We start from the raw sequence: 20,473 nt of genomic DNA, 5'->3' as shown, positions 1-20,473 counted from the left end.
TGTTACTGCTGCTGCTTGTCTAGAGAGAGACCTGCTCATTAGAACAAACCTGAAAGGCCTGATGTAGGTTCGCAAGTGTTGAAAGTTAGTCGGGCTCTGTTTGATGCAGTGAGTGTCATAACTTTGTGTAGCATTTCAGGGGTTGTAACCCAGTTAATATACTTTAAGGTTCCAATAAGCCATTAAAGAACCAGAGGTGATAAGTAGTTTTGTATTATTTTAAGTCTCACTAGATGCAAAGAATAAGTTTTACTTGAATTTTTACGTTTTTGTGTTTTATCTTGTGACCACAGTGAGTATTAATGAAAGGCAATAACTCGCTTTAATACATAGAGATAATTTTTAAGGGTAAGCAGTTAGTTATAAATAATTAAATTAGGTAATTAAATAACCTTAGTCATTATGGATTTACATGGCCACAATTAAATTTTTTTTAACACTATTTGTTAAAAAAGCCCTATTAAAATCAAAATCTAATCAAATTTCATATGTAATTCATAACATTGATTCTTAAATGATATTAGGATAATTACACATTAAAAGCTACAAAACCTTTATGTTTTGTAACAACACTCAACAAAATATTTATGTGTTATTTTAATTTGAAGCCTTCCCAAACATTTTGGCTAGTTTATATCGATTTCCTTCTCTTTAAGCATCTTTTCTAACAGTTAGAGATTTGTCTCAAAATGCAAACCAATGCTCTTGCTAGTTTCTGCATCAACCTAACTGCTTTATCTCCTAACTTGTCAACCTCTCCACAATGTACCTATGAGGGTTTACTTGATCTGGCAAAAATTAAATAGTCGAAAACCCAGCTGATGTGAAGCAAACTATCGCTATGTCTGAAAATAACTAAAATATCAAACAAAAGTTTAAATAAGCCTCTTATATGAAAAGAACTTAGAATACAAAAGCATGTTCTGATGTTAACAAAATCATTTACAGCTCACGGTGACGTAATTAAACAAGAACAGTCAAATTCAAACTAAAAGTGTGGACTATTGGTCAAAGATCATACAATTTAATTTTAATTTAATCTGGCTCTGTAACTCTATCATATGAGGAAATAGAAATGGGAAATTATAGTAAAGGCTGAAATCATAAACAATTGAGTAATTTACATAATAATAACTGCACATTTTCTTTGAAGAATAATTTTATCTATTATTTTCTTTCTTCAACACGTTTCCTTTTCATTTTAGAATTTTTGGATTTAATTAAAGATTTCTGTTATTCTAAAAAAACATGAAATGCATTTAGAATGCATAAAAAATGGCTAATTTTATTTCTTTAGTAATATAAATATTCAGAAGAAATATATATGGTAAAGGCCGGTTACAGAGCCACCGTGGCAGAATTTTTAGAATTTAGTGACACAACAAACAACAAAATCTGGAAATGGCAAAACTTTTAGAATTTAGAGCAGGCATTGGAAGCAGAATTTAGGCTCCACAGAGATTGCATCAGGTGGGAAAATGCCTAGTGCCAGCTCTGTGTATGATGCATTAAAACATATTAGATGAATCTTAAATTGTAAGTTTTCAATTTCTTTATTAATAAAAAAATTCCTTTCTATAACGCCTGCCCAAGTGACAAGATTAGAAGCATTTTTGATACTTTCTATGCTTGTGTCTAGTAAAAAGGAGAGAAAATAAAGGGAAGATAAACATGTTAAGGAAATGATTCTAGTATCAGTAGTAAAACATTCAAATATTATGTTTTCATTGTTCTTCCAGACGTTGTCCAAAAAATAAGAAATACATCGCAAACTTTCAGTAAAATACATCCATTACATGTTGATACCATGAAGACATTTTTAATTTCGTCACATATTTCTCGAAACTTCTAGTATCGTGGGTCTATAAATCTTGCCTTCAAATCCTTCTAAACTTTCCAAGCTGCAATGGCTAAAATACTAAAGAAAAATTATCCCTACCAATTCAGTAACAGCAAAAAGCCAGAAATATTTTGGAAAAAAAAAGGAGGGAAAAAGTGTAAAATTTATTTTGTTAATCTTTGGATAATGGTAACTTGGCGATTTTTTGGCAAAAATTTGGCAACAAACCCTGCTACAGCAACCTGCTAGTTTTGTTTTGGACGCCATTTTGTTTTCACGAAGTAAAGGCTTTTTTTTTTTTTTTTTTAACATTTTTTCCAACAATCTGCTAACCGAATTACGCTTATACTAGAACTTTTATGGAACAAAAATGCTTAATCATGACGAAGATTAGGTGCGAAATTGGGAGAAAGTGCAGAATCGCAAACTACTTGCCGCGTTTTTAAGAATTGCACATACACGGTATCATCCATGTACACGTCGACCTATTTTCACTTAAAAAAAATCCTAGAATTGCTCAAAAATGGCATTGCGCACACTCTTGACTTTATCCATGTACACTACTAAAGTCCTAGCTAGTAACTTTTATCGCCTTACCAAAATGTCGCCAAACTACCTGTTACCATATTCCAAAGATTAGACATTTATTTTATACAGAAAACTGATACATATTCTGAAAATTTTGAATATTCCAAGACAATTACATGGGAAAAACTTTTACTGTCAAAAAATTAAAAAGAAGATATTTTTAACTAATTACATAGCTAATTTTGCTTTTGCTAAGTGCCATTTCGTAAATTGTGCTTTATAGCATTATACCTTCTTTATTTTTCAGAGTCAAAATATTGTATAATAAGTTGCCAAAATAAAATTTTATAATATGACAGCGAAAATTAAAAATGTTTTATTTTAATGTTATTTTTTAAATATAATTTCAATATACAGTCAAAAGTCGTTAATCCGGACCTCAAAGCTACAAACTTTCTGCGAATGCCTAATACCTTTACACATGCGCGTTTAATGTATAACGGACGGTATAGGCTAAGCTAAAATTATCTAATTATCTATTTCAGTTAATGTTGCAGATTGCGTTGTTCCTTAATCTTTGAACTGGAACCGGCTTATTATTTTTTGCAGACTGTTAGAGCAATTTTATAAAAGTAAGTTGGAACTTTCGATTATGTCAAATAGAATTTCTGATGCTGGATCTACAAAGGGAAAGCATGTTTCGATGTCCATCAAAAAAAAGTGGAATTACTGCAAAAAATGGATAAAGGCTCTTTGTTTCTCTAACCATTCCGAAATCTGTTTATCAATTTCACGCTGCTCTGTGCGGGAAGGGGGGGTCAAGGCGCGCAATGAACTGGAAGTTGATCTGTCAGAACTATCCTTATCTTCAGGGCAGATGTTTTTATTTTACTCGGCTTATAATGTAGTATTTCATCTCGATGTACTCCGTCTTTGATAAGATTTAAATCAAATTCTTGTCATTATAAATACCACGAATACAAATCAAATAGTTTTCTGGTTGCAATTTTCTAATTTCGACTATGCGTTATGTATGCTTTACGCTTGCACGCATTGAAAGAAATGTTTAATAAAACAAACAAATAAATATTAAGCTTTTTTTTTTTGTAAATTTTGATACCCTTTAGATCATAATTGCTCTTTATTTCATAAATTACGGTTTCATATTTTTAATTTTATAATTTCTGCATGACATCTTACCAGATTTAAACTGATGATCTATAATCCAGAAAAATCGATAATCCGGAATAACCGAAGCGCGGACGAGTCCGGATTAAAGACTTTTGACTGTATTACCATTATTTTTAATGAAATTTATCAATGTTAGGATGTTTTAAAAAAAAATCGTCCAAAAATTCGCAGATCTCGGAATTAAAAGTTTTCTATAGAAACTGATCTTAAAATCACCAAAATGTTGATAAGACGCCAAATTTAGAATTGTTTAATAAAAGAATTCACATCTCCAAAAGCGAAAAGTTGTTTAAGAACTCTTTATTAGAAAAAATTAATTTCGAAACGCTTATATCTCACTTCTTGCTTAGAAACTTGAGTATCCCATCAATTATATTAGAAATAGAAACAAATTATAACCCATTCAAAAGATAACCATATATGCCAGAGAACTGCCGAAAATATTCCTCCAAAATGCTAATTCACACTCAAAATGGCAATTGTAAGAAGAGACAGAAATTGCGGATGATTAAAATTAAGGACCTTCTGCTGATTTTGGCCAAAATTAAGGACTTTTAAGGACCCTTAAGGACCGTACGAACCCTGTTAAATCTCAGAACATACATGTTTAAGTTAATATTTTCTTTTACATAGATGCATTAGTAGAAAAAGAGTTGACTGCATAGTTTTATTATGATAACAACTCATATAAGTTTGGATTTTAAAATTCAAATAAATAATAATAATAAATTTAATGGTCTTACCCAGCTCCTTTTTAATGAAATCTTTCACTTTTTGAGATTTCAAATATGCTTGAGGATTATGAAGACTACAAGTAACATTTACTGCTACATTTATATAATCTGTATATGGTATAATTGCAAAATGACTCTTTACAGAACAATGGAAAAGAAAGGCAGCTGGAATGAACACAGAAGATGCTTGAACTTCTACACAGGGCCAACATTTCAAAATAATCTGACCATTTTTGGTACACAACAGTACAGAATCTCCTTTGATGAAATTCATAATCTTCATTGTCGAAGGATGCATTAGCAGCAAGGTGTTTCTGAAGCTTGGGAGTAATATATTTTCATTTTCTGAAAGAAAATATAAATTAAATGAAGAAGAGTTTAACTTAATAATAATGCTTAAACTTTAATAAAATTAAATACTTATTTGTTAGTGAAAAAGAATGAGGCATCAAAATTTAATAAAAATATTCAGCAAAACTATATGTCCAAAATCTTTTTCCATATCATTGTCTTATTTTGTTGAAATTATCTGATTTAGAACAGCAGTTCTTATAATTTTAGTCGAGATAATGAAACTTTATGTTAAAATTTCCATAAATAAATTAAATAATGCTTAATTGTTAACACTGACAATTTTAACCACCCAATCTGTCATACAAATTTCAAATATTGGCAAACACTTATGCAATGTCTGTTTTAACAACAAATCACTAAAAAAATTCCAAACTATTGAGTTAATAAGTCAGGTAGTTAATAATCTAATACTGAAACACACTAATAATATTTCAAAAGTGATAAAGCTGACTGCTTATATGCACTCAGCTTTATCAAGTATATACAAGGCTGTTTGTCAAAGATATATCCCAGTGTTGAGTATAAACTGGGAACGGTAAAGAAAACAATTATACCTGGAATTATTATTTCCATCCACGGTAAAATAATAGAAAATAATATATAGTGTATAGGTGCAACAACTCCAAAGTTAACAGTACCAATTACAGTGCACAAAATGGATATACACAAATTCTCAAACAAAAATTGTATCGATAACCCTATGTATGAAAAATGCCTTAAAATCATAGAAGCCCATTGAAATCACCACTAAAACTTGTTACAATAAATCACTTTCTTTCAAATTTCCATATCTGGATGGCCATTCCTAAAATTACAACTTAACACAAAAGAAAAATCATAGAAGCATTAAAGATCTGAACGGTCATTTTTAAAAGTATAATAATCTGAACTCCTTGGACATCCTTCCAAAAAGTGATGGGAGGAGAACAAGAAGAGGTAAGACATTATTCAATTTCCACAAGGTAACAAAAAAAAGTTCTTGCTGTTTCTGATATGACATTGATAGAGTGAACCCCAACATAAAAATAGTCGCTAAACCTGGCGATGAAGTGGTTAGGATGGGAGTCTGGACACTGACCAAAAGTATAAAAGCGCATTGCATTGGTACTTCAAACATAACTCACACAGCAACTGATTGAAATTAATGCATCAAAGGCGCTCATTTGGAGTTGTTTGTTGTATCATTTTAAAATGCACTTGTCAGTAGCAGAATCGGCTCTAGTGTAGAATTGGGTGCCCCTTCGATTAACGATAAAGTTTTTTAAAATTTTGGCGATGAAACCTCATTTCTGGTTACCTTGATAGTTTTAACTTTGTTTTAGCTTCCTGGTTTTTTATAAATGAAAATAGATTGATGTGTACATGGACAAATTTAAGGCAGTGCGCAATGCCTAGTTTGTGCAATTCTGGTATTATTTTAAGTGAAAATAGATCGATGTGTACACGGACACAGAGTTTGTGCAATTCTTTGACTTTTTATTTTGGTTTTGTGTAGCGGCCATCTTGAAATTCTGCCTTCCTGGTGCCGATTTGGTGTCAAAAAAGCTGATACACAGGGAAGTAGATTAGCTTTTGCAAACTCGGCAACTATTTCACATTCATCATCAGATATAGTCTTTCTTTATAACTTGAGCCTTTCTAAAAGATGAAGACAGTTTAAGTTTGTATATTTATAGCATACCCCTCTTAAATATTGTTACAAATGGAATTGTTATACTTTCATATTTGAAATTATGTATAATAGAAAACATTTTAAATTAGAAATTTAATTACTTAAACTCACCTACAAAAGGAAATTTAAAAAGGAGCCATGATTAATTAGCTTAAAATCAGAGCTTTACTTTCAGTACATGTAAATGACAATCATATAAATCCACTTCTTAGTAAGACGATAAGATGAAATAGAAATCATGAATCATGAATATATATTCAGATTATTACAGTTAACTGATTTACTTTAAATTAATTGTTGCATTTCTATTGCTTGCTCTTAAAAGAGGATGTCTAATAACAGCAAAAAAAATTATTGTTTTTTCAAATTTTGAAAATATTAATCTTTATTACGAATGTTTTAGAAGGTGGACTGACTTAACATACAAGTTGGTCGTAATGTAAATAATTTTGGGAAAAGGGTTGCATTTATAAATACAGCCCTTATCCTTAATGTTCCAAAAATAACTGCATAACTCAAATATTTATTACACCTTTCCAACAGCTATGTGAGGGCAATTCAACATTCTAAGACTCAATTCTTTATTATGTAAATAATGATATCCACTATGTAGCAGCATGCAGAAACATGAAAATTTGTATTAGTTGTCAGGACCTGCAGGATGAACTCTCCTGCATGACAATATAAGACCACACATAATCTTCAGTGTCATTATTTTCTCCATAAATAGAATGATTGTGTTTTCCCATCATCCTCCCTCCTACACTCATACATAAAGTACTCTGATCTGTTTCAGAGCAAAAAATCTAAAGAATAACAACATAAGAATATTGAGACTATTCAACAACGAGGGAGCTTACTGCCTTAAAACAAGGCATTTGTTAGCTGTTTCCAAGATCTGCTAAAATATAAGAAACACTGAATATTATGGAGATAGTCACTTCATAGGTGACAGGAGCCAGCACACGGTAAGTTAAATTTTGAATTTTCTATAAACTTTACACAGGACTATACATATTAACCAATCATAATTTTGTTTAAAAATTTAGCATAGCAGCCTAAAGATTTTGAAACACATATATAAAAGTAACTTCTGCTTTTATATTTAAGAAAAATAGTCAGTACTTAAAAATATAAATTGGCTAATCTTTGGAATATGGTAACAGGTAGTTTGGTGATATTTTGGTAAGGCGATAAAGGTTACTAGCTAGGAGTTTAGCAGTGTACATGGATAAAGTCAAGTGTGTACGCAATGCCATTTTTGTGTAATTCTGGGATTTTTTTTAAGTGAAAATAGGTCGACGTGTACATGGATACCGTGTATGTGCAATTCTTAAAACCGCAGCAAGCAGTTTGCGATTCTGCACTTTCTCCCAATTTTGCACCTAATCTTTGTTGTGATTAAGCACTTTTATTCCATAAAAGTTCTAGCGATTGAGCTTTGGATTATGGTAACTTGGCGATTTTCTGGTGAAAATTTGGCAACCAACTCTGCTACAGCAACCCTCTATTTTTTTTTCGCTGCCATTTTGTCTTCACGAAGTAAAGACATGTTTCTTTTCTTTTTATTTACTGAACACTTTTTCCAACAATCTACTAGCCGAATTACACTTATGCTAGAAATTTTATGCAACAAAACTGCTTAATCATGACAAATATTAACTGCAAAATTGGGAAAAAGTGCACAATCGCAAACGCCTTGCGCGTTTTTCAGAATACCGCATACACATAAACCATTTACACGTCGACTTATTTTTACTTAAAAAAACATCCCAGAATTGCACAAAAATGGCATTGCACACACTCTTAACTTTATCCATCTACACTGCTATTTTCTCATAAATTACAAAAATTTGCATGAAAATGCAAAAAAATTCTGTGAATCTTTAAACTCGGTAAAAAGCACATATATGAAATTACCTGATCGTGAAAAAGTATATACCCTTTCCAAGGATGAACATTTCCACGTATAAAATAAATAAAATATCCAAAAACTTTTACCTCTAAATTATCTATTATATTATAAACGTCACCAACGAATTCATACCGCAAACATTACAAATGGTTACACATACTTAGTGTCAAATATTTAAATTATTTCCATACATGTTTACTTCAACTGAAACGTATACCAAATTCCTACAAACATAAAATTCACAAAATAACTATCATTTAATTAAAATATCACTAAACCATGTACATGTCGACTTATTTTTACTTAAAAAAACATGCCAGAATTGCACAAAAGTAGCATTGCGCACACTTTTCACTATATCCATGTACACTGCTTTTTTCTCATAAATTAGAAAAATTTCACGAAAATGCATGAAAATTTTCTGAATCTTTAAATCCGGTAAAAAGAACATATATGAAATTACCTGATCGCAAAAAGTATATACCCTTTCCAAAGATGAACATTTCCACGTATAAAATAAATAAAATATCCGAAAACTTTTACCTCTAAATTATCTATTATCTTATAAACGTCACCAACGAATTCATACCGCAAACATTACAAATGTTTACAAATACTTAGTGTCAAATATTTAAATTACTTCCATGCACATTTACTTCAACTGAAACGTATACCAAATTCCTACAAACATAAAATTCACAAAATAACTATCATTTAATTAAAATATCACAAAACCATGTACACGTCGACTTATTTTTACTTAAAAAAAACGGTACTTACGTATTAACGCAACCAGGCCAAATTTGGCGACCCTACTTACGACAACCCTACGTGTTCTACGTAGTTTTTCGTAAAGAAATTATTTTTCTTACTGGTTATGGAAATATACCGAACGAATGTACTTGGTAAAAATTCTCATAAAATGAAACACTATTTTGGAAAGCAAATCTTCTGGAAATGTAACGTCGAAGAGTGCAATCAACATTTGGGTGTGAGAACCGGAAATTGGTTTGAAGGTAGCCGAATTTCATTTGTGACGGCGGTTTCAATCAGTGCTAAAAGCAATAGCCAAAAGATTTCCGCCAAAAAAATAATTCTGCAACTTATTCAAATTCGAAACCGTAAGGGTTTAATTGCTATTTTTTTTAAAAACAAAATAATATAAAAAACTGTATTAAAAATTATCTGTAATTAATAAATGTACATTTTCTTTCTATTCATACTTTTTTACTCAAACTTACAAATCGCGCCAACCTGGTTGCGATAATACTTAAGTACCAAAAAAACATCCCAGAACTGCACAAAAATGGCATTGCGCACACTCCTCACTATATCCATGTACACTGCTTTTCTCTCATAAATTAGAAAAATTTCACGAAAATGCTTTAAAATACTCAACGTATTCTACTCAAACGTATTCCAAAATACTACAAACATATAACTCACAAAATCATGATCATTAAATTAAAATATAATTAAATTAAAAACACTACTTAAAATATAAATAAGCACATACATTAAATTAATAAAAATTAGATTACAATCCTAATTACTTTAAACTAAATCATTGCTAATAACAATTTTCCAATAATATCATATTAATTTATTTACTCCTTACATTTAGAACAATGCATAAAAATAATATCCTCAAATGATTAAAAATACTAACTTAACTAATCTTCAGAATCTTCATTACGTGCCACGCACACTTCCACTATTTCACACAACACACAATGAAGCTTAATACAAAATAATATAGTACTACAGTTTTCCAAATTCCCCCCCTCCTTTTCCGATTAAAGAACTGTATTTCGTCCATTAATGTCACATGACATATCTCATGATCTCTCATTTCCCTCACACAAATTAATGCGTAATCGGAACTGAGTACTTCTCACATTATTACCAAAGTCCTAGGTAGTAACCTTTATCGCCTCCAAAATGTCGCCAAACTACCAGTTACCATATTCCAAAGATCAGCCGTTCTAGCATAAGCGTAATTCGGCTAGCAGATAGTTGGAAAAAAATGTCGAGTACAAAAAAAAAATGGCTTTACTTCGTGGAAACAAAATGACGTCCAAACAAAATCTAGCAGGTTGCTGTAGCAGGGTTGGTCGCCAAAAAATTGCCAAGTTACCATAATCCAGAGATTAATGTATAAATCAGCAAGCTTACACCTAATTTGAACAATTCAAGCATTAATAAAGTTAAATATACTCTGCCATGACTACCAGTTACCATATTCCAAAGATCAGCCGTTGGAAAAAAATGTCAAGTACAAAAAAAAAAATGGCTTTACTTCGTGGAAACAAAATGACGTCCAAACAAAATCTAGCAGGTTACTGTAGCAGGGTTGGTCGCCAAAAAATTGCCAAGTTACCATAATCCAAAGATTAATGTATACATCAGCAAGCTTACACCTAATTTGAACAATTCAAGCATTAATAAAATTAAATATACTCTGGCATGACAACTTACTGTTCTTACAGTTCATATTATAAAAAGGATGTGATAAATTATAAAACAAATACAAGCAAACATTCATTAGTAATCTGGATAATCTTCTAAAAGATGAAGACATTAAGTTTGTATATTTATAACATACATCAGCTAATCTTTGGAATATAGTAACAGGTAGTTTAGCGACATTTTGGTAAGGCGATAAAGGTTACTAGCTAGGACTTTAGCAGTGTACATGGATAAAGTCAAGTGTGTGCGCAATGCCATTTTTGTGCAATTCTGGGTTAATCTTCGGATTATGGTAAGGCATGTTTTCTTTTTTTTAAACATTTTTTTCCAACAATCTACTAGCCGAATTACGCTTATGCTAGAACTTTTATGGAACAAAAGTGCTTAATCATGACGAAGATTAGGTGCGAAACTGGGAGAAAGTGCTGAATCGCCCACTGCTTGCCCCGTTTTCAAGAATTGCACATACACGGTATCCATGTAGACGTCGACCTATTTTCACTTAAAAAAAATCCCAGAATTGCACAAAAATGGCATTGCGCACACGCTTGACTTTATCCATGTACACTGCTAAAGTCCTAGCTAGTAACCTTTATCGCCTTACCAAAATGTCGCCAAACTACCTGTTACCATATTCCAAAGATTAGCTTGAACCACTAAGACTCTGCAGTTTTATCCACTAGACAGCAAATCAGCCCTAATAATCACGAAGACAGCTGTGAAAAAAATTTCCCAATTACATGAATAAAGAAAAATTCTATAAAACAGATAGTACATCCCTGAATTTACTTAAGGTATGCCGCACAAAAATTATATAATTTAGTATTTCATACACAAGTCTCCACACTTTCTAGTTCTATCCTGCGTTTATTGCTTTATACATTTTTAAATTTTGCAATTAGAAAATTATCAAGTGCATAATAACCATCTAGTTCATGTGTGGTTGCATAAAATACTCCTTTCCAAATATATCCGTGTGGCAGATGTGAAGTGCTATTTGAGTTAGTGGCACCACCGCAAATTTGTTGATGGATGCCAAAGTCTTGAAAACTGACAAGAATATTACAATGGATACATTGCTTCCAAACCTCAATTGCATTATGCATTGTTTTATTCTTTATACCAATATCCAATTATATAAACTTATACAGTCTTCTACTTCATTGGAATCTTAATTGTAAACAAACAACATGCAACACAAACTGTGGCCAAATAATGAAAACTGAAGTATTTACTACTTGGACAGACAGACCGCATTGAACTTACTGTTTAGTCCCTGATCCAACAGTTAACTTATTAATATGGAATTTATAAAGATTTAAATAAAAAACTGACAAATTTTTAAATATATTTAATTTTATAATTATAAGATGTTAATATGATCTGTGGATATCTTTCGAACTGAAAAGTAACAAGTGTTAAATACACGCGTCAACTAAGCTAAAAGACCTAACAATAAGGTGCATTAGAACATGTTTTAAGTTTGTAGAATGTTTGTACGTGTTTATAAATTTTGAAGAGAAATACCGGTCCAGTATTCATAATGTATTCAGACGATAAAGGTAAACTGTTATCAATATTCCTTTTTTCTAAATACTGTTCTGTTTATTGATTTGACAAGTGATTGTTTTCGCTTTTATTTTCTTTGTATGCAGACAAAACAGAAATTTGATTAACATGGTTTTAATTACGCAGAGTACGGTAAAATCCTAGTATACGGTGCGGCCTTGGCGCGATTTTTAAAATTGTCGCCAACACCAAAATGATGCGTTTACGTTTGTTGCCAAATTTTTGGCAATCTCAAAGTAAAGCGTCACCACAAGTTTGAGTTGGCAAAAAAAGTAAACAAAATGATAATCATAAGATAATAAGGTAGATCTTTACATTATGGTAACTTGGCGATTTTTTGGCGAAAATTTGGCAACCAACTCTCCTACAGCAACCTCTATTTTTTTTTTCGCCGCCGCCATTTTGTCTTCACGAAGTAAAGACATGTTTCTTTTCTTTTTATCTACTGAACACTTCTTCCAACAATCTACTAGCCGAATTACACTTATGCTAGAAATTTTATCAAACAAAACTGCTTAATCATGACAAATATTCACTGCAAAATTCGGAAAAAGTGCACAATACCATACTCCTTACGCGTTTTTCAAAATAACACATACACATAAACCATGTACACGCCGACTTATTTTTACTTAAAAAAACATCCCAGAATTGCACAAAAATGGCATTGCGCACACTCTTCACTATATCCATGTACACTGCTTTTTTCTCATAAATTAGAAAAATTCCAGGAAAATACGTGACAATTTTCTCAATCTTTAAACCCGGTAAAAAGAACATATATGAAATTACCTGATCGCGAAAAAGTATTTACCCTTTACAAATATGAACATTTCCACATATAAAATAAATAAAATATCCAAAAACTTTTACCTCTAAATCATCTATTACATTATACACGTCACCAACGAATTCATACCACAAGCATTACAAATACTTAGTGTCAAATATTTAAATTATTTCCATGCACGTTTACTTCAACTTAAACGTATACCAAATTCCTACAAACATAAAATTCACAAAATAACTATCATTTAATTAAAATATCACTAAACCATGTACACGTCGACTTATTTTTACTTAAAAAAACATCCCAGAATTGCACAAAAATGGCATTGCGCGCACTCTTCACTATATCCATGTACACTGCTTTTTTCTCATAAATTAGAAAAATTTCATGAAAATACATGACAATTTTCTCAATCTTTAAACCCGGTAAAAAGAACATATATGAAATTACCGGATCGCGAAAAAGTATTTACCCTTTCCAAATATGAACATTTCCACATATAAAATAAATAAAATATCCAAAAACTTTTACCTCTAAATCATCTATTATATTATAAACGTCACCAACGAATTCATACCGCAACCATTACAAATACTTAGTGTCAGGTATTTAAATTATTTCCATGCACGTTTACTTCAACTAAAACGTATACCAAATTCCTACAAACATAAAATTCACAAAATAACTATCATTTCATTAAAATATAATTAAATTCAAAAACACTACTTAAAATATAAATGAGCACATACATTAAATTAATTAAAATTACCTTACAATCCTAATTACTTTAAACTAAATCATTGCTAATAACAATTTTCCCAATAATACCAAATTCCTTTCCACCTTACATTTAGAACAATGCATAAAAATAATATCCTCAAATAATTCAAAATACTAACTTACCTAATCTTCTTCAGAATCTTGATTACGTGGCGGATACACTTTTCTAATTCATTCAATAAAATTATTGAAAGATTTTTTCTGCGAATTTTTCCTCCATACTTCCTCCGCTAAATAAAAAGCAAACTTCTCTTTATCACAATGCCTAAATATCTATTTCGAATTCACTTTAGTTAGGGCCATGGGATCCAAAAATTAACCAACACTGTTTCACACAACACAGAATAAAGCTAAATACAAAATTTCCAGATTTTTTCCCTGATTTCCCCCCCTTTTCCGATTAAAGAACCGTAATTCGTCCATTAATATCACATGACATATCCCATGATCTCTCATTTCCCTCACGCAAAATAATGCGTAAATCGGAACTGAGTACTGCTCACATTATTACCAAAGTCCCAGGTAGTAACCTTTATCGCCTCCAAAATGTCGCCAAACTACCAGTTACCATATTGTAAAGATCAACCGATAATAAATCCTAAGCATACGGTGAGACACAAGAAAAAAAGCAAGCATTTAGAAATTGAAAATAATTTTTAACAGACCTTTATAACAATAAAAATATAATTTTCAACATGCATCGCAACAAATACAAAACATTCACATATCAAATATAATAAATTAAATATCATGGCTCAGTGTCTCATATGTTTTAGGGTCTATATCATAACTCAAATGCCATGGCCCTCAAACTCGGGTGGCGGATATATTGCTTTTATTGCGTCAATATTGCTTTTATTGCAAATATAAAGTCTTTAATTATTTCGGATGACGATTTATTATTTTTGAGGCGCCGCCACATATATTCTACCAAATAAAAGTCAAACTCTTCGCTTACCTTTTTCGTCCCCTTCATCCCACGCTTAATAGCACTCCACGTTCCTTCCAAATCCTAGTATACGGTGCGGCCATGGCGCGATTTTTAAAATTCGGCAGCAATCCGGCATCTACTGCCCATTGAATTACAGCAAGCTTTCCTTCCAGTTCTAACTTCCAAAAAAATTTCGTGTTTAAATATTCGCAATTCATAGCACTGCACATCATAATCGAAAAGTAACGTTATCCAACTGTAGAACAAAATACGTTAGCAAAGAGAACTGTAGAATAAAAGACGATATCAAACTAAAATCATATTCAGTATCTGACCAAAAATCGATTAATTAAAAAATATTAACCAATCACAAACTCGGCGGAACCACTACTGTTATTTTAAAAAATACAAAAAATAAGAGATAAATAAATTTTACCTGAACATATGTTATCCTTTCTCATTCAGTTCAGCCGAAGACAGAGGATTAACGGAACTTCAAACAATGGTTTGAAATAATTCTTCTCTTCCAACTGCACCAATCAAAACTTCTCAATTTAATATATTTAATGAGTGCGCGAAAATGCTCCCAAATGCACTCTCCTCCAGAGCATTCAAAATCGGCTTGGTTACCACAATTGGCGCGCTTATTAGTCTCTTAAACCCAAATTTCGCCAACTCTCATGTGCACCGTATACTAGGATTAAGCCCTGTTTTCAGACAATAAAGGTAAACTGTTATCAATATTCCTTTTTTCTAAATACTGTTCTGTTTATTGATTTGACAAGTGATTGTTTTCGCTTTTATTTTCTTTGTATGCAGACAAAACAGAAATTTGATTAACATGGTTTAAATTACGCAGAGCCAATATTTGTGACTTGTATATAAAATCATGATGAAGTAAATAATGAGCGGAAAAAATTAAAGGCACAGTAATCATGAAGACTATTTAATACTATGTGGCGACATCTTTTGCAATACTGAAAAGCCATCTATCCAACTCTTCACGTTGCGACTATTTTTGCTTAAGTGGCAGTAGTACGAAGAGTTCAGAATGAAAAATAAACATAAGAATTTGTTTTCAAAAAAGAAAATCGTTATCATTTGTTTTATGCTTGTTCTCCAGTTAATAAATATATTTAATGAAGTTTCTTCTCTACAGTATGTTAATACATTTGTCCTTAATCAGCGAACCTATAAATTAGTGATCCCATTAATAGCCAGGGTCAGTCTAAAAATTCATCCTTTTTGGTTTCTTCAGATCAAAGCACAATTCTTCAAGTACTGCTGATCAAACAAAATATAGTCAAAAGTCTTTAATCCGGACTCGTTGGGACTTCGGCGATTCCGAATTATAGATCATCAATTTAAATCTGGTAAGATGGCATGCAGAAATTCATGGTTTCATATTTTGAACCGTAATTTATGAAATAAAGAGCAATTATGATCTAAAGGGTATCAAAATTTACAAAAAAAAAAGCTTAATATTTATTTGTTTACTTTATTAAACATTTCTTTCAACGCGCGCATGCGTAAAGTATACATATGCATAGTCGAATTTAGAAAATTGCAACCAGAAAACTATTTGATTTGTATTCGTGATATTTATAATGTTACGTAGTAAAAAAAAATTTTTTTTGGTTGTTGTTTTAATACCTTAAACTTTATAACTTAACTGACTGACTGTGGTGCCGGATAAATTAACAACAAAAAAAAACATCAAATATCAAATAATTCACATTCAAAATCTAATTCATAATATTCATATATCATTTCGACATTCTTATAAACACTCGTATATCATATCTATCAATCAATCGTATAGTGGTAGTACAATTTAATGTTTAAGGTTTGCGTTGTGAGTAACTTATGTAAAAGGAAATATCAATAACTCCAAATTCAATTAAACTCCATGTTTCTTAAAAGCCTCCTGGCTCAAACAAATGGAGGGACATGACAGACCACAGTGAATTATACGCTACATAAATACACAAATGCAATTAAATTTTAAACACACATTTATTAAATTCTTGAATATATTATAATTAAATAATGGATAACTGATCAGTATCCTACAACATATTTTTACTCTGAAAAGTAACACATAATGTCACACGCATTTACAGCTTACAAAAATTAATATACCTTAAGATGGAAAATAACACATATCTCATTCCAAAATTAACATACTCATATTAATTTGTAAGTTTATTATTTTTGACGTTCAATAGCTCACTAATTAAGCCGGTTAAACAAATCTTTAAACCTTCCTTTACAGACTTTAAATTAATTAGTCATTATTCAAAATATTCTAATCATTTAGTAGTTTACATATATAAAATAAATAATTTCCGTTTAAGTAATTTGAAAAGATAGATAGGTAGACAAATTTAAAAATCACTCACAAATGGAAGACAGTTTTTCTGGATTGAAGAATCTTTAGTGTCCAATCCACTTGGAAATGAGCTAAAACAATTTTTTTCTTTTTTTTTTCAAAACACTTTCAGAAGCATCCATTGATTCAGGAACTGCCTTAAATATGTCCATTAAGTGAGAGACAATTTCCGAAAGAAAAGATCTTTAGTGTCCAATCTTTTTTCTGTCAAAACACTTTCAGAAGCGTCCATTGATCTCAGGAACAAGGGAAGCATGATACCTCCTTCTGGAACAAATCTGTATCTCATGACAAATTTCTTCAACTGGAAGGTCTCAAACATGACTATTCAAGTTCTCCAAAATACACGATGAAGCAGCAAAACTAAATTTTGGGTAGAGCAGTTTTGGCACAAACTTCTTAGTTGTAACCAATCTCTCCTATCTATGACGAACAATTCTAACTGGAAAGCCTCTAACATGACAATTAAAAGATCACAAAATACACTATGAAACGGTAAAATGAAATTGTGCGTAGAGCACTTTCTCCGTGCGAACAAATTCTCATCAGCGGGAAAGCCAGACCGAGTCGCAAGCCCCCCGCAGGAAGTAAAGCCGCACCGAACTTTTTCTTTTACTGCCTTACATCTTCGCAACTCAAATGTCTCCAAATCTGACGCAATAGCCGGCGCCCGCGAGAGCAAGACCCGCAAGGGGTCAAGCCCCCACTCCTCTTCTTACTCTTAGCATGAAAGAATCAGGAAACAGAAATGATCTCTAGCCTGGTGCAAGCACCCAGGAAATCTCGGTTTCTCCGTCTCTGTGAATTCATAGGCTTTCAAAAAAATCATAAAATTAAATCTTACCAATCCCGGAATTTTATGTTATCTAAATTGAGAAAATGACATACCCATGACGAATCAAACACCAGAAAATCTGACAATGAAATCCGAAAAACATCTGCACACATAACGTGAGAAAAAGAAGTAGACCCCCCAACTAACAAGCGAAACTAGCTTTTACGAGCATCCAATTATCTAACTTAGTACACCTCCCACTGTCTTGAATAAGAAAATTGCAAACTTTAAACAAAGCGACAGGAAAACAACTTCCGTTTCACACACATTAGCTAAAAGGGCAACATTGTTAGTGAAAAAGCCATAAACCAGATGGCTCCCGCAATCGTTTCCCGCCTTAGTTACAATTCCTACTCAAGAACAACAAGTTAAACAACACCTTAAGAGCATAAGAATACTCTTTTCCAGATTAAAATACACATGAATACGAATAAAAATATTAGAATAATAATAACTTAAAACACATATTAATAATTGAAATTCTCGACATAAAAATAATGACGAGGAATTTGATTTAAATCATATCAAAGACGGAGTACATCGTGATGAAATACTACATTATAAGCCGAATAAAATAAAAACATCTGCCCTGAAGATGAGGATAGTGTTGACAGATTAACTTCCAGTTCACTGCGTGCCGCGACGTTCCCCCCTTCCCCGCAGAGCAATGTGAAATTGATAAACAGATTTCGGAATGATTAGAGAAACAAAGGATATGCCTTTATCCATTTTTTGCAGCAATTCCACTTTTTGTTTGATGGACATCGAAACATGCTTTCTCTTTGTAGATCCTTTGGCAGCTCCAGAATCGGAAATTCTTTTTGACATAATCAAAAGTTCATGCTTACTTTTATAAAATTACTCTAACAGTCTGCAAAAAATAAGCTGGATCCAATTCGAAGATTAAGGAACAATGCAATCTGCAACATTAACTGAAATAGATAATTAGATAATTTTAACTTAGCTTATACCATCCGTTATACATTAAACGCGCATGCATAAACGTATTATGCACATGCGTAGAAAGTTTGTAACTTTGAGGTCCGGATTAAAGACTTTTGACTGTATGAGGAAAGTGCAGAATCACCCACTGCTTGGCATGTTTTTAAGAATTGCACATACTCGGTATCCATGTACATGTCAACCTATTTTCACTTTAAAAAAATCCCAGAATTGCACAAAAATGGCATTGTGCACACTCTTGACTTTATCCATGTACGCATCGACCTATTTTCACTTAAAAAGGTCAAAGAAAATTGACAAAAATCCAATTCTTCTTACTTTTGTAAAAAGCGCCAAACGAACGTGAAAAAAATAAGTGGGTGATTCTGCACTTTAGCCCAAAATATGATTATGTTGTCAGTTCAATTGAAGTAGGGACATTGTTACAAGTTCTCCCTCTGTCTATGGCATATCACCAATTTTAAATGTGGCAACCCTGCCTTCCCTTACCATTTTCTGGCAACCCTAAACCTGCTTTGCGGGGAAGCTATCTTACCACGGCTGAACATTTCGTAACACTGCCCCCTCCCAAGTACTGCACGTCCCGGGCAGTACAATCCTTGATGAGAAGTAGGCTAATCTTTGGAATATGGTAACAGGTAGTTTGGTGACATTTTGGTAAGGCAATAAAGGTTGATAGCTAGGACTTAGTAATGTACATGGATAAAGTCAAGATTGTGCGCAATGCCATTTTTGTGCAATTATGGGATTTTTTTTAAGTTAAAATAGGTCGATGTGTACATGGATACCGTGTATGTGCAGTTCTTAAAAACACGGCAAGCAGTGGGCAATTCTGCACTTTCTCCCAATTTTGCACCTAATCTTCGTCATGATTAAGCACTTTTGTTCCATAAAAGTTCTAGCATAAGCGTAATTCGACTAGCAGATTGTTTGAAAAATATGTTGAGTTAAAAAAAAACATGCCTTTACTTCGTAAAAACAAAATAATGGCGTCCAAAAAAAACTAGCAGGTTGCTGTAGCAGGGTTGGTCACCAAAAAATCGCCAAGTATTATAATTCGAAGATTAATGCAGAAGCATAATTCGATGCAAATAAAAGGTAATAAAACAAACACATAACATAACTAAAGAAACAAATATTTACACTATTTACAAGTCATATACACAAATTAACTGCATAACAATTTTAAATTTTTATAAATTAAAGTTCAGAATGAATTTCAGTCTCAGGTTTTTCATTAAGTTATACCCGAGTCAAACACTTTTTCACTGCAGTTCTCAGATGTTTTTCATATCAGAGTCTGAAGATTCAGTCCTTTCAGAATTTTAATCCACAGGAAGATCTCAAACAGTTTGTTCACCACTCTATAGTTTATTCGCATCATGTATACAGTTCATCATATATTCAGCAGCGGCTACATGCTCATTTTTCCCCCGTTCCCTGAGAACCAGTTCCGAGGTTTGCACCAGGGTCATGAAAGGAATCCGATTCTTTCCAAATACAAGTATCC

At 32.0% G+C, this 20,473-nt stretch overlaps 2 protein-coding genes across 6 annotated transcripts in view; one reads left to right on the top strand and one right to left on the bottom strand.

Annotated features, from left to right (window-relative positions):
* The window catches only part of LOC118190863 (ATPase family gene 2 protein homolog A), a 99,702-nt gene extending 87,788 nt beyond the window's left edge, over positions 1-11,914 (bottom strand). The window contains exons 1-2 of one of the 5 annotated variants that reach the window (XR_015041714.1): positions 11,629-11,914; positions 4,303-4,638 (exon numbers count right to left, since the gene is read on the bottom strand). Coding sequence is in view for 4 of the 5 variants with exons in the window: in XM_085818885.1 (XP_085675011.1) it covers positions 4,303-4,638; positions 11,629-11,809 (517 nt within the window). In the remaining variant the exon portion in view is untranslated. Of the gene's footprint in view, positions 1-4,302; positions 4,639-10,290; positions 10,405-11,628 lie in introns of those variants that run through there. The other 4 variants (XM_085818885.1, XM_035361648.2, XM_085818884.1 and 1 more) reach the window with 4 other exon arrangements.
* A 205-nt stretch (positions 11,915-12,119) lies between these two features.
* The window catches only part of LOC118190862 (U3 small nucleolar RNA-associated protein 25 homolog), a 31,234-nt gene continuing 22,880 nt past the window's right edge, over positions 12,120-20,473 (top strand). Inside the window, exon 1 of the mRNA XM_035361646.2 lies at positions 12,120-12,265. Within this exon, the coding sequence (XP_035217537.1) occupies positions 12,247-12,265 (19 nt within the window). The 5' untranslated portion in view covers positions 12,120-12,246. The remainder of the gene's footprint in view (positions 12,266-20,473) is intronic.

Source organism: Stegodyphus dumicola, chromosome 6 (genome assembly GCF_044657685.1).
Source record: "Stegodyphus dumicola isolate Sdum_Otavi_A_Nest chromosome 6, ASM4465768v1".
NCBI classification, from domain to species: domain Eukaryota; kingdom Metazoa; phylum Arthropoda; class Arachnida; order Araneae; family Eresidae; genus Stegodyphus; species Stegodyphus dumicola.
Note: the sequence above shows the minus strand (reverse complement) of the source record. Positions and strands in the feature narration are given on the sequence as shown.